This window comes from Brassica napus, chromosome C6 (genome assembly GCF_020379485.1).
Source record: "Brassica napus cultivar Da-Ae chromosome C6, Da-Ae, whole genome shotgun sequence".
Classification (NCBI taxonomy): Eukaryota; Viridiplantae; Streptophyta; class Magnoliopsida; order Brassicales; family Brassicaceae; genus Brassica; species Brassica napus.
In genome coordinates, this window is record NC_063449.1 from 40,927,171 (window position 1) to 40,943,889 (window position 16,719).

General features: G+C 29.1%; 1 protein-coding gene across 1 annotated transcript; it reads left to right on the forward strand.

Moving 5' to 3' along the window:
* The first annotated feature begins 11,790 nt into the window (after positions 1-11,790).
* LOC106403433 (putative two-component response regulator-like APRR6) lies at positions 11,791-15,740 on the forward strand. Its single transcript, XM_048759923.1, has 6 exons — positions 11,791-12,915; positions 13,389-13,535; positions 13,626-14,105; positions 14,157-14,255; positions 14,361-14,633; positions 15,183-15,740. Exons 1-6 carry the CDS (start codon positions 12,777-12,779, stop codon positions 15,377-15,379), a joined length of 1,335 nt encoding a protein of 444 aa, XP_048615880.1. The 5' UTR covers positions 11,791-12,776; the 3' UTR covers positions 15,380-15,740.
* Positions 15,741-16,719: the final 979 nt, after the last annotated feature.

The window sequence follows — 16,719 nt, forward strand, 5'->3', positions numbered from 1 at the left end:
AAGTGTTTGAATTGATATTTGTTTTCAGTTTTCAAAATCCTTATATATTAAAACAGAAACACTTTAAAAAAATAACCTTAATTTTGTATGTTATTAACAAATTTTCCACTATGCTTATTAGGTCTGGGCATTTCGGGTATCGGTTCGGTTCGGTTCGGGTATTTCGGGTTTCGGGTAGTTCGGATAAGGGCTAGAGGATCCATTTAGTACTTGACCTATTTTCGGTTGGGTTTGGTTCGGATAGTTTCGGGTTCGGTTCGGTTCGGATAGTAAATGTAGGAACCGGAAAATATCCGGAAAAAGTTTGGTTCTCATTTGGATCCGGTTCGGGTTCGGATAGTTCGGGTAGTTCGGGTAGTTTGGATAAAATATCGGTTATTTAGGGTAAAATATCAAATAATTAGGATGATTTAGATAAAAATTTTGGAGATTTCGGATTACTTTGGATATTTTGGATAAAACTATCCGGATAGTTTCGGATACTTTCGGGTAGTTTTGATACTTTATAATAATTTAGTTATCCTCAACTATTTTCAGATACTTTTAATAGAATTTTAAATTAAAAATATATATTTACTGATGTTATATATATATATATATAATTAATATTTTTATATATTCGGATACCCGTTCGGTTCTCGGTTCGGTTCCGGTTCGGTTCGGTTATTTCAGATATAAAAATATAGGAACCGTTCCGATATTTGAAGGTATTAGTCTGGTTCCAGTTTCGGGTATTTCGGTTCGGTTCCGGTTCGGTTCTTCAGTTCCGGTTATTTTGCTCAGGCCTAATGCTTATGTATCATCTCCACAAGTCTTCTCACACCATATATTAACTAACCCTCTATTTATTAGAAATATTACAGCATATGCCATTAACATAATTATCTATCATTTATTCTTTATATTAAGAGCATCTCCAAAAGACACTCTATAACTTCAAATATAAAGTTTTTTGCTCTCCAAAAAAGAACTTCAAAACTTCACATTTATGATTTGAAGTTTTGAGGAGTGAAATTCTATATTTGAAGTTTCACTTTCAAAACTTCAAATTTGAAGTTTCATATTTTTATTTGCATTTTGGTCCCTACAATTACACATCACATTTATGATTCATAAATATTTTCTTGTTTATTGTTTTAATCCTTATAAAAATTATATCTCATAAATATTTTAAGTTTTGTTTACAAAATTTAACCTTATACATAAAATTAAATAAAACTTTAAAATAAGATTTAAAATATTTAAAACTAGATTTAGATAACAAAAAAATACAAAAAAAATTAACAAATAAAACTTTTAAAAAGTTACATGAAGACATAACTATTACACAAATTTAAATATTACAACAACATTCAAAATTTCTAAATATTGTCCAATTTTGTTTATATAACTGAAGATGGTTGTTGTTGTTGTTGCTGATGATGTCTTTTGGTACAATTCTTTTTTGTTTATATTGAATATATTCACGAGTATTAATATCATCGATAAAAGTTAGTCTTTTAGCAATATTTTATGCTTCTCTTTTACGTTCTTGTTCTTATCTAATGTATTTATAATTATTAATATCACCCGATTTTAACAATTTTTATCTCTAATCTACAAATTAAAAATGAGGATAGCCATTTTTCTTCAAAATGCACTAGTAGATCATATATGCATTACGAAAATCACTTTATGGAATAATATGGTATTTTGATTGAAGTTTAATATTAATTAAGTTATTTTGTTTAAAATTTTATATTTTAATATTATATTTTATTAATTAATATTGTTGTAATATGTTTATATATGTGCTAGTTATTTACAAAAGTTTTATGAATTCAAATTAGTTATGATAAATATAAGGACCATATTATAAAATACAAAAAGTTTTAAAATTAAGTTTGAAGTTTTGGTTTTGGAGAAGAACACTTTTAAACTTCAAATATAGAGTTTTAGAAACTTCAAAATAGAGTTTCTTTTCGAAGATGCCTAAGTGTTATGTATATTTGGTTCTACATATGGCGACAGCATATGCAATAAATCAAAGTTATTTTCTAGTATTTTTAAAAGCCAACCGTATGAACATCTACAAATATTTTTCCAAATGAATTAATCATTTCAACAATAGACATATATACAACCTTCTATCAAATATATTATGATAAATAATTTAGAAAATTAGAATTCCGAACTCAATTTTTCTTATTCTATGCAAAGAAAAATCATTGCAGTAGATGATGAGTATATTATTTATTTTAATTATAAATATTATAATACGTACAGATTTCATTAAAACCATATATGTAAGGAGTTGATGTAACCAATTTCAACCATTTAGTTTATTTGTTATATGATAAAAAAAGTAATAATATAAAACATATGTAAAATATAACATGAGTTTATTTATGCACATAATATTCACGTATAGAAATATTTTAGTTTAGATTTATAGTCATATACAATTCTTAAATATCATTGTAATTTAGTGCATTTCCAAAATTTATGCCTTAGATACTGCATATTAAACATATTAGCGCAATAATATATCTGTGATTTTTGTTAAATATGTTAACTCTACGATAACATCATTATTCTATATTACTTTCAAATGGAATACACATCTAAATTAACTAATTTGACACTATTATTGATTAATAATCGCAGAATCTAAATTTCCTATTTTTAATTATACAATCAATTTTATAACGTAGGCATCAATAGTGTACTTATGGCTTCACCCTATAAATAGACTCAAATGCAGTAATACAATTACAACCATTATTCTTCCCTAGCAAAAACACTTCCTACGGTTATTAATTAGCTTTTAATTTCCGCTGACATCTTTTAACGCAATCTATACTATTACGAATTGATTTAGCTTATTTGTCATGATTTTTTAGGTAATTTTGATTATTTGTCATATTTTAATTAGGTTTAAACTGAGTCATTAATTTATTAATAGTTTTTAGTTGACTCCATAATTTATTAATTTAAATAATATAACTACAAAATATGTAATTAGATATATAATTATTTTGATTTTGTTTATTTGTCATGTTTTCCATGATTTTAGTCAATTTTGCTTATTTGTCATGTTTTTATTAGGGTTTAGCTTAGTCATTGATTTATTAATAATTTTTAGCTGAATCACTAATTTATTAATTTAAAAAAATATCCGTAATGAATTTGTATATAATTAGAAACGAATTTTTATTTAATAATATTTAAATATATATGTTATATTAAAATTCTTATTTTCTTATTAGGTTTTAAGCTTTTATATAGGTCATTGATTTATTATTAGTTTTTAACTGAGTATTTATTAATTTTCACAAAATCCGTAATGAATTCTATATATAATAAGTCATGAATTTTATTATAATAATATTAAATTTATATGTTATATTAAATAATTATTTATAAACTAATATAATAAAATTGTGAAAATATATTTAAAAACTAAGAGAATTCTTATATATGTTGTGTTGCTATCTGAAAACAATATTTTTTTATTATAAAGTTAAAAATTAAGATATAAAATAATTTATAATTAAATATTAGTCAAACAAAAATATTTATATAAAGATATTTTCTAAACTATTTCTAATAGCTTCAGTTGGTGACCACTAGAAGAATGAAAAAAATGAACAAAATAAAAAATAAAATTTCATTTGAGGAATTGAAAAAATAAAAATAAAAATGAATTTTTGTTCAATTTGTTCCTTATCAAAATTGCATAGGGAAAACTTTTTCTTATAAATTCATTCTTCCATGGAGAATTTAGAGAAAAAAAAGTGGGATCTACCTTTCAATAATTTGATTAAAATTTCAACATAACTGGCATAAATTTTGATGAACAAAAAATTCACCATAATTTTTTCCTTCAACATGAACACCAATTAGAGTTTTACTATGCCGATTTTTAAATTAATAAGACATAAAATAATAAGTATTCGTAAGTTGATTATGCCCGCACATCGTTTAGTAGTAAGTGTGATAAATTTTGTTACATGCTGTAAGTAATTAATCATATGGTTTGTTTTACAATTATATAAAATATCTATTTATAAGTTATTTCAATCCTGCGTGGATATCTACCTAGTGTTTAATTATATATAGGGGGTGATTAGCTGAGATTTATCTTCTTACTTTAACTTTATTTGTTTTTAAATTATTAAAATTTACCAATCATGTTGTACCTTTATTTTTAAAAGTTAAAGCCTACATCTTTTTTTATAGGTTGTATGAAAAACTATCTATAATATCAAATAAATTATATAATCATAATAAAAAAATTTATAAATATTTTAACTTTGAATTTGGGTGTTTTTAAATTATTAAAATATTAAAATAATATAAATATTATTTACATATCACATTTTAAATTACAATAAACTTTGATAATTTATAAAAAAACATTAATATAAATTATTTTAATTGATATAAAATAATAATTTTATATATAGAACACATATTTCATATATTTTATTTTAAAATATCTACCGCTTATAGCTTACAACTGCAACAAATTCAACTACAGCAAAAGTTTCTGCATAAAAAATCTACGGTAACAATTTTACAGGTACAACCGATTTATTCACAGCTAAACATCTACATCTAAATTTTTAAAGTCACAGTCGAACCAATTATCACAATAGTTTGTAAAACATTATTTCCGCAAATTTTTTGCTTATATAGGATGTAATAACACTGAGAGTCGAAGACGTTAGAGTTGACTAAATTACATTATATCATAGTTATAATATTTTTAAAGAAATTTACACCGTAAATTACGTTTACCCCTACAATTTACATTTGAAGAGGACAATTTTCACTACACTTTTTCTTCTTCCAATAAATTCTTGGGAAAACTGTTTTTTAGAGCAAAAAAATAGTAACTATGTCCCTTTAGACTAATATATATTTTGTGTCATATTTTCCTATAATACCCTTTAATATTTATGAAAATAATTTTAATAAATAGTTTTACAAACAAAAAAAATTTGGAAAAATATTAACATTTGTTAAAATACCTATATGAACTTAATGGTATATTTTCCAGTTATAAAAAAGTTAAAATTATAAATTTCAGATTATGTTCTAAAAAAGTAGAAATAACATTCTACGAAGTAGAAAACGAAATCTACTTTTTTTCATTGAATCTACAATGTTTAGAATACGTGATCTACGTAAATAGGAGTATTCTACAAATATGTAGAATACACATTCCGCGCTTAACCTACCATTCTAAAATTCTTAGAAATCAAAATCTACACATTAATCTAATTCTAAAACATGTAGAAACCGACTTCTACAGATTTACTATAAATCTAAAACATGTAGAAATAAAAAAAAACTGTAGAAACTGATTTCTACATATTAGCTGTATTTTACGGATAAGAAATCAGTTCCTAAAAATATGGAAACAAAATATTTGAGAATATTCACTTTTATTTTTTTTTTAAAAATCGATTTTTTTAAAAAAAAACAAAAAAGGAACAAAAAAAAGCGACAAATCGATTTGAGAATATTCACTTTCATCCCAGAGAAAAATATCCTATTTTTAGAAATTCAAATTCAAAGGGGTGCTACTGGTTGTTGTCGATGGAACATTCTTGAAGAGGCGTGTCCTATTTTTAGAAATTCAAATTCCTATTTTTAGAAATTCAAATATTTGAGAATATTTGAGAATATTCACTTTCATCCCAGAGAAATCGAGTTTAAAAAGTTGAAATCATGCTTGGTCGGTTCAAATCAAGTGGGAATCAATCCGGATATAATCATACAAAACCAAAAAAAATCGATTTGGGATTCTTTCCTCAGCACGGGATCGATCGATCTATTCTTACAGATCGGTCGATTTACCAATCTGTGTAAATCGACATTCGCCGATCGAGTGAAATGGACCAGGTCGATCAGTATATATTTCGCGTTTTTTTTGTTCTGAATAATGATCGGGATCGATCGATCCACTATAACTTGTAAAGTGGGATCGATCGATCCCCCTTGTCGAACTCAATATATATATATTTTTAAAAATTACAATTTTAAGGGCATTACTGCCATTTTTGAAAAAAATAGTCTAATAGGACATAAAGTAGTATAAATTAGTCTAAAGGGACATAGTTACCATTTTTTTGCTCCAAAAAAACAGATTTCCCTAAATTCTTTTTCTTCCCAACCTCTTAATCCACGTAACCAACCCAACCTACAAAATTAAATTTTAACTAATGTTTAACTGAATTACAAAAATCTCATTAACCACAAATATCTTTTTTTTTTTTTGAAAAAATGTATCTTTTTTCTTGCCAAACTCACTAAATCTTCAAATCAAGTTTTTCCACCAAATTTCCTTAATCGGATTTTTCCGTCAAAATCATCAAATCGACTTTTCCGTTAAAACCGTAAAATTATAGTTTTTTTGTCAAAATTGCAAAATTAAGTTTCCCTGCCAAAAGTACAAAATCATGTTTTTCCGCTAAAACTGCAAAATCATATCTTCTCGTTAAAACCATAAAATCAAGTTTTTCAACCAAAACATCAAAATCAATCTTTTCTACAAAATTGTTGAATCATGTTTTCCTGCCAAACTACAAAATCGGGGTTTCCTGTGAAAACCAAAAAGCGAGTTTTTCCACCGAAATCGCAACATCAGTTCCACTAAAACCGTTAAATCATGTTTTCACGTCAAAACCACATAACCAAGTTTTCCGCCAAAATCTCCATTACAGAATTTTCCGCCCAAAAATTGCAACTTCATGTTTTTCCGCCAAAACTACAAAGTCACGTTTTTCCACTTAACCGCAAAATCATGTTTTTGCCAATATAGTAAAATCACATTTTCACTAAAAACCAAAGTTACATTTTCCGTCAAAATTGCAAACATATATTTTCATGTCAAACGGCAAAACCACATTTTTCCATCATTAAAATGAGTGTATCGATTCATTTGGAATAATAACGATTTAGCTACTATTTTTAGCCATGACGCTATAATCAAGATGTTTTATTATTATATTTTTGTGGTTACCTGTTGAGGCCAGCAATTCAGCAGCTGAATCAGAGGTCGACTCAACACCCTACTCAACCAGCCAAAGCGCCAACCAGGATATACGTGCACTAAAAATGCCATATCTTACAAACCAGGAGGGTTTAAATCACGAGTCTAATTTTGATAGATTCTACACTCAAGAAGGAGTCCATTCCAATTGTAATTGGGCCAATATATTCACGGAGCAAGAAGTTATGAATTTTACAATTCAGAGGTTTCTCAACCCGTCCATCTGCGAGTACCCGACTTTAGAAGAAGATTCAAGCTCAATTAAGGAGCGGCCTGAAGCAAAGCCCATCATAGGAGTCAAGAGGAGTTTATCATCTTTCCAGAAAGCCCAAGATCAGGAGAAATGGCCACGGAAATTAGGAGTTATGATCAATTCCCCAGAACCGGCCAAACCGACGTCATCTATGGAAAGTCTTCAACCAATTCAACTTGGTTCGACCCAGAGCTATTTATGGGAACCAGGAGATCATCTTAACCAATCAGGAGGTATTTCAGAAGTCCTTTGCTGCACCAGAACCCAGGAGATCAGTTGGTTCAATGGAGAATCACTTAAACCCAACCGGAGCTATTTATAGAAAGATTGGACAATCTTTCGGTTTGATCCATTCCAAGCAATTCCAATCCAGACAAAACCAAGACATCCAGGAGACATTATACACGAGCCAGAAGAGTTCTACAACTTCATACCATGCACCAGCCCACATAGGAATAAGAAGATCCCCATTATCACCAAACTGCCTTATTTGGAGTCTCAAGCATTAAAACTCCAACAGCTCTTTTTCCTTCAGTCTATGCACGAAATCAGTACCTTCCAGACCATTAAGAAGATTCCCAGGAAACTCACTTACCCCCTCAAACCGTCCAGATACAAGGAGGACACCATCTACATTCATTTGGCCAAGATTCTCATCATTAAGCCTCCAACGGCTAGTTTTCAAGGAGCCATCAATTCCTTTGCTTCCAAGTTTATTATTTCGATTTTATTTCTTTCCTTATGTCATTTTATGACTGTTAGAGAGTCCTTGGTCGAGCCTATAAAGCTCTAGTCTTTGTTTCATTGTAAATAACCCCATTTTGAAAGTAATAAGAATTATTCAGTTTTCTAGTTTTCTTAAAACTATTGTTCTAAGTCTTTTGAGCTTGTGTGAAGCAACTCCAAAGCACCTTGACTTATCAAGACTCCTTTCCATAGAGTCTTGTGGCGTCCTCAACCCCCCCATCCTTCCATTCCAATTCGTTTGCCAAGCTTGAGAGTGATACACATCCAGCAAGCAAAGCACCATCTCAATCCACTTCAATCATGATTAGGCTGAGAGTGTCACACGACCAGTAGCCTAATTCCGTCCTATCTATCTTTATTTATCTTGTTTTATCATATTAGAAATCATATCTCATTTGTTTTTGCATTTGTTTTCAGGATCATAACTTGCATTCCATCATATCGCCCATCCGATCATATCTTTGGTCGATCAATTAAGCTTCCATCAACTATTTTGCCATCCCTGATTTCCAGCCTGCAACATTACCTTTCTATAGCCACAGATTTTCCCTTTATAACCACAAAATCTTGATGGCTATGGCGTACATTTTTACCATAGTAATGAAGCTATAATGGTTGAAGCTATCACTTGTGCTACTTCAGTAACACTTCTTTTAACTCCATCAAAAGATTTTAAGTAATTTTTTGCATTGATGTTCATATCACTAAAATAAGTACATTGTTGCATTTCAGCATTTGGAATATGAGAAATTGAGAATGCAGAGTAAAACAATATTAATTTATGGATAGAGAGATCTAGGTTTAAGAAGAATGGCCGAATGGAAAAATGAAATCAAAGTTTTAATATATCTTGTGTCGTATGCCAAAAAAACCCCACAGAAACACAAAACCACCTCTTCATGTCAGAGAAATGCTAACTAAAGAAATCTTGAATTGTCAATGCATCTATGATTGGGAATGAGTCTACTTGCAGTGCAAGCTAAGCTGTTAATCAATCCCTGGTCACGAGGTACAAATCAACATTCATTCAGAATAATCGTGTTAAGGTTTCTTTAAACGCTCGCTGTTCCGAACATCGAGGTCTCGCCGCATCCCGCTTTCCTTGACGCTGGCCGTGCTAAGCCCTGCCGACGAGCTCCACTGTACCTCCGCTCGTTCCGGTGATATTTTGGATGTCGGCGCTCGAGTATCACACCTGACGAGACTCTAATCGTTAGATTAGTGAGCTTTTGTTGGGTATGGGCTTTAGCAAGTGGGTTGGGTTTCAGGCCCAATTTCAGGTCTCACACCTTTTTGTCTATCAACAATCAATAGTCGGATTTTTTTTTGCAAATTTACGCAGCCAAGGACCCTTTGCTACGGTATTGGTTACGGTTCTGAAATTTTCTCCTCTTAGAGCATCTTTACACAGAGTTCTTATCCAAATTCTCATCCTTTTAAAAATAAAATTAATCAAAAAGTAGGAAAAAGAGTAAATATAAGTTCTTATTTTACACTTTTTTAGATATTATGAAAGGATTCTACCGCTGTCAACAAATTAGAATGTTAATTGTTCTGAAAAAACTGGACATAGACATGCAAATAAAATAATAATAATTTTATTTTTTAAGATACTAACACGGTATATAATTGTTAAAGGTGCTCTTACTAACCAACGGTCAAGCTTCGCCAAAAAAAGTTATAAATCAATCTTAAATCATATTGTTTGGGTTTTTAAACGTTGGTTCTAAATTCAATTTCAATGTGTTCATCCGAACATGAACTTTAAGATATTAAGTGAAGCTTTTTTAGGGATTTTTTTTCTTAGCTTTATTTATATTTCATTTTGTTTTAGATTTTTTGTTTATTATATTGTTGTCAAAATCTTACATTAATATAAACATTTGGTATTAAAAAAAACAATAAAAAGCATCGAAAGCTCCCAACAAATCATTAATAGCTTGGAAACTTCAACGACAAGAATATTTGTAGTCGGCTAACATTACTTCAAAATTCAGGGAACAAAATACGAAGCTCACCTTATACTTTGGTTCTCCACTCGATTGTACTCCCTTGGTTTCGTATTAAAGGATTTTTAACGTTAAAACTCTCCCCCACTTATTATACAAAAAAAAAAAATCTTTCCCCACTACGTTTATTTTGGGTAAAAATCTCCAAACTAATTATTTAACAAAAAAATTCCTAAATTAATTTTATTTAATGAATTAAACCCGAACATGTCATAATTACTATTACTACAGGTAAATCTTTAGTTTAAGGGTTTCTACATTAAGTAAACATAGTTGAGGGGTTTGTACATTAAGTAAACATAGTTGAGGGGTTTTTACATTAAGTAAACATAGTTGAGAGGTTTTACCATTAATTTTTTTTTAATTCAGAATTTTATAATATTATCTAAAAATTAGTAACTAAAAATTTTAAAATTAGCAATTTAATTTTTTTTTTTTGTAAATATATGAGTTTGATGTGTTTTTAGCATCAACATTATATATATATATAAATTAAAAATGTAAAACGTCAGAAAATATAATAAAATTATCTAAAGATTTATTATTATATTTTTATTAGATAAGATATATTTTTTATTATATTTTCTTGTTTTTACATTTTTAATCTTTTAGTAATTTTATTACAGGTAAATCTTTAGATAATTTTTATTATATTTTCTAGGTTTTTACATTTTTAATTTATACATATATAATGTTGATGTTAAAAACAAATCAAATTCATACATTTACCAAAAAAAAATATGCTAATTTTAAAAATTTAAGTTACTAATTTTGAGATAATATTATAAAATTTTGATTTTATTTTTATTTTTTAGATTTTAAATGGTAAAACTCCTCAACTATGTTTATTTAATTTAGAAACCCCTAAACTAAAGATTTACCAGTAGTAATGGTAATTATGACCTGATGGGGTTTAATTTATTAAATAAAATTAGTTCGGGGGTTTTTTCGTTAAATACTTAGTTTAGGGGTTTTTACCCAAAGCAAACTTAGTTGAGGGATTTTAACGTTAAAAATCACATATTAAATGTAGTTTTGGGTTTGTGCACATGGATTAAGAAAACAATTAATTTGTATATTTTCTATATAAAATATAATTACCAATACACCTAACTATATTTCAACCAATAGAAAAATAAATTGTTGAATAAAATTAATAAATTTTGCATTGAAAGTTGAAAACAACACTTATTTTGTAACGAAAAAATTATCTACAACGATAGTTAATATGAAATGGAGGGAGTAATATGTTTTGATAAGTGTTTTTTTTTTTAAAAAACTTGATATAGCAATGATTTTTGTATGAATAAATCCTCGGGATAGGTAAGACTATTATTGCAAGCATTTTTCAACTAAAGATTTGAATGGTAACAAGCAAAACAAGTAAACAACTGTAAAATAATTGTGGTGCCCGATCTAATAGTAACAAAAACATATAAATACACAGATATATGTAAAAACAATTTGTTACTTACATTAGAAACATAAATTTCTCGAAACTTCTGAAATAGTATTACGTTTTATATCTGGTACTGATGTTAGGCCACAGTGGTGGACCTGTGGTGATAGTGGTGGCGACAAAGTCGATTCTAAAAACCCGAATCTCACAATTGCTTAAAACAAAAACTGAAGAAAAAAACAGAAAACAGAGCCACTTATTATTGACATCTAACCTTCTCGGACTCTAGACTCTAACTATGTAGCATGCTACTAACTCATCTTCTTAAGATTTACTCCCTCCGTATTGAAACGTACAAACATTTAAATTTTATTATTGTATACGAAAGATTGATGTTCTACATTTAATTAATGCATTTTACTTTAAAAATAAAATATAAATCATAATGAAAAATTGTAAGTGGTTGAATTTTATTGGGAATCAAATAAAATTTTAAATTAGGTAAAACGAAAACTCAAAAATAATACACAAAAATAAATATCTAATTTTTCTTAATACGTATGAAAAAACCTTAAACATCGAACATTTCTATCCAGATGGAGTATACTGGAATTTTATCCACTACAAAATTACATAAAGGTTCTTGAGACTGCAAGCCTTAGATCTTTCAGCTTGGACTTGTCAAAGCCTGATGGTGGACATCAGTTTAGAATTTTTTTTTTAACTTCTATATTGAAATGTATATGCATATACAATGGTAGTATGTACGTGTAGTTGTTATAAGTTGAAGGGTTCAAGGCTTCAAGCTTTTCTTTTGCAATACCTTTTAATCTTATTATGAATGTATATACGAGCATATATATAAGATGTTTCATCAAATATGATGCAGCTTTAAGATATGTTAAATTAAATACATGCTAGTATATACATTCATAAGATTGAAAGCTATACATGCATTTTTCAGTTAAAAACCAGACATCTGTAAATCATCCAGTTGGAAAATATAGTATAAGGTCAAATAGTAGAGTAAATATGTTGCAATAAAAATAAGACATGGTCGTTGACCTTTCGGTTTTAAGTTGGCAATATAGTTAGTGGTACCAAAAAAAAGTTGGCAATATAGTTAATAATATGTGGTCAAATGGTCAATTAATATTTTACTATAAAAATTAAGATACAATTTTTTCTTTTGGAAATTAGTTTTGACCTTAGCTTGACCATAATTTTTTTATATATGTCCATGCAGTTGTTTCCCCTTTCTTCATCTTGATCTTTTTCTCGAACTCTCTGATCAGAATTCTTTTTGTATAAAACATTTCTAAAGAAATGGCCAAAGAAATTGCTTTTGATGTTACCGGAAACAAAATCTCTAATTCCAATGGTGATACTTTCATTCTGCTAATCGATCATGAAATTGCATCGATCTCTCCTCTCACTTCAATGCTTCAACAACTTTCCCACAAGGGTAAAGATCTAGTTACTCGTTATAAATTTTCTTTTATTTCGCTGTTTATAGTAGTTATCATTTTTCTATTCACATATTTATTATATCCATTTATAAATGATTTCATCTATTATGTTAACATTATGATTCAAAATACATAGATTTGTGGTTATTAATATTTGAACTAATTTGATAAAACTATTTAAGCTATAATTAATTATTTTATTAAAAATGTATAAAAAATATAACATTTTATCTCAATTTTAGTTATTCATTTGAATTTTTATGGTATTCCATTTTAGAAAATATATGAAACTAAATTTATCTAAATATAATATGTTAGATTAGCATGAAATATAATCAACAATACAAACCTTATCTATTATTTTTATTTCTGTAGATAACTAAAGGTCTAATAAGAAAAAAATTGCTTGTTTTCTTCAACATTTGGTTTTGAACTTTTCAAAAAACTAATATATAAATTGATGTATTAGTGATAAGTGTCAATGTGGCAAGTGAGGCTGTATCGATGCTCAAAAAACAGATGGATATCGTACTTGTCATCGCCAACACTGAAATGCCGCATATAGATTCACATTCCTTCTACACTTCTTTGCTGACCAGAGACATTCCTTTAATATGTACGCTTATTTAATACATCATCTTACTATTTTGTTCATTTGTTTAATGTATATGGTAACTTGTTTTTTTATCTTGTACATGTTAAAAAGTGATCAGTCCAGAGGGAAAGAAAGCTAAACCATCAAACTCTTTGGAAAAAAGAGCGTGTTATCTCCTAGAGAAGCCTATTTCTGAAAAAGATATCAACAACATGTTGCAGCATGTCTTATCTAATAAGAGCCAAAAGTTAACAAAAATCAGCATACCTAAAAGTGGAGGGGGCAATAAGGAGGAACGTATAAATCAGATGAAAGCTTTCAGAGAAAACCTTAAGAGACAGTGTCCATCATCTTTTCTAGGAAAACCATTGTTGAAAAAATCAGCGTACCAAGAAAGAAGAAATATAGCAAATGTTGAAAGGAAAAACAAAACTGTGTATCCTGTTGAGTTTGAAAATAAGAGAAATGAAGGAAATAATATAGATAGTAACACAGGAATACGCAACAATTTCTGGACTTATGAGCATCAGATGAAGTTCTTTTCTGCTGGCTCTAACTTGGGTGAAAAAGGTACGATTTTTATTTCATTTTGACAATTTCTTATTTGTTTCAATCATATTCTTTTACTCTTCTATTCTGCAGATTCTCATCCAAAATCCTTATTGGGGATTATTAATGATCGAACATCGAAGAATGAATATCCTTTCACATTATCCAACATAGCAAAGAATTTCTTTGCAGGTAATAACTCCATGGGAATTCTCTTAAACGGGAGAACTCTCTATCATCACTCATCATTCATCATTCATCACTCAATGCAAATATGCTTATTTCATAAAATTTCAGATAAGAACCGGATTAAGGAGAGGGATACAATGGCGCTAAAGTTTTATCAAGGAACAAAAATGGACTTAAGCCGTACCTCTTGGTTTGGTAATATACCAAACAGTTCATCCATGGAAGCAGATCGTGTACCTGCGGCCACAAGTAACATCCCACCTTGCAACATTTCTCCCACTGATACTGTTAGCCATACCAATCTGGTTTCAACTAGCTTAAACGATAACAATTTACTTGGCCATTCTGGTTTGCCATCAAGCGTTGGTGCATCTAACTCAGGTGCGTTGGATAGGTTATATGCTTCAATATAATTCTAGCACGTTTCAGTTTCTAAACTAGTATAAATTAGATGTTCTTCCTAAATTTAATTTGAACTTACTCTTTCGCAAGACTAATCCAGATCAGTTGGGTTGTGTTTCTTTAGGAGAAATGTGTGCTACTTCTGAAGATATGATTCTCTCTACAGTTCAAAATGATTTTATTCATTATGAACCAAGGCATACTTCTCTGAACAGTGAGGTCACTCTTCAAAGCAATATCACACTTCCTCAAACCAATATAATTGATATAGGTAATACTTCTTTTAGAGAATGCTATGTTATTCCTAAAGATATGATATCATGTGAAACTGATATGACTCTTGAGAGTTAATTTGGTCTCTGGTGGATTAAATTATGGAACTTATTCTCAAACTAGTATGACCATTCTTGAAACCAATATACATATGAACCAGATTTCTTCTTAAAAGGTTGTGTTATTCCTAAATATATGATTCCTCTAAGACTAATACAAATTTATTTCTTTGTGAAATAAATTATGCTGCTCTAGGTAATGCGACTCGTCTTGAAACCAACATAGAAGATATAAGCCAATTTCAACAAGATGCATGTTATGATATTCCGATTGAAGATTTGATTTCTTTTGACACTGACGTTCATGAGATGGACATGCAGCATGTGTTAGGAAATAATGGTTCTTCTGAGGTGAATATTTTGCCCAACACTCATGTCGGCCATGAGGATTGACGACAAGTTTTAAATGATATATGTTTATTAGTGATAAAGAATAAAAGAATAAACCAAGACAAGTTTTAAATGATATTGGACTTGTTTTATATATTGCAAGTGCATTTTACATAAATAAAAAACAATATATTGCATGAACATTTTATATTCGTTTTATATGTCAAAAATACATATCATACTAGTGCATGTGCATTATTTACATATATATAATAACAATGTAGATTTCATAATTTCTTTAGACTCTCAGTAATCTTCAGGTAAATGCGTATTCAAACACTTAGTTATAATTATATATCTCATTAACTTTGGTTTGTTCATATTTTATGTTTTCTTGGTTGTAATTTAGAACGGATGAAGGCTATCTACTGTGAAAGGGTTCGAATGCATCAAATTCATTTGCCACATATATTTAACCAAAAATGCAAATATATTGTTTTTTATTTATGTAAATTGTAAATTCATTTCTGTGTCAAGTTTCTTGTCTATATTATTTTGCAGTACCTTGAAGAAGTTGGATGGCCGAAGCAGGCTGTGTTATGCTTGCACACAGCCAAAACGCCTAGTTGTCAAGGTTGATTTTCTCTCCTGCACCACATCATACAGCTCAAGTCGGTCTCAAATATGGATATTCGTTAGAATTTTTGGTTAGTCCCACACGCCTAATTTAACAGTTTGATTACTGTTGCTCCAAGAGAGTTGCTGACGAGATGAGAGTCAAGCTTGAGGACGAATTTGGTTATACCATTTGATTCATAGGCTACACAAATTCGGTAGGAATTCTTAACATTCATGCACTTTTAAAAAATTTAGAGCATTTTTTAGTGATGCCTCAATATATAATTTTTGTTTTTTTGCAGAGGATGATAGTACTACTCAGTAAGCTTATTCTACTGAGTACTGACTGTTTTAGAATAACCTTTTATACTACAAGTTCTTGAAGTAATGAACTTTCTATCTCTGTTCTCTTATTTTAAGCTTAAACTAATATCAACAGGAAGCTATGTTCAGGGTGGTTTCTGCAATTTCAAATTGGAAACAAAAATTCATATTAAGACAGCAGCGGAACTTCTCATGCAACGTAAAACATTTCGTCTCTGAGAAGATCTCTGTGTATATGTGTTATCAGTTCATGAAGCTAACTGCAAGTCTCGTTTACAGGTGATTTTAAAGCTCTTGAAGATGCACTATGTAAACGTATTATAATCACACCCGAGGAAGTAAACAAGTGAAGTCTTGCTAAAGACCGATTGTTCGATTGGTAATGGATCTTTATATATTCGATGCTAACTGAATATCCCTAGTTATGTGTAGGTTGGTAGACAAGATTATAAAAGCCGATT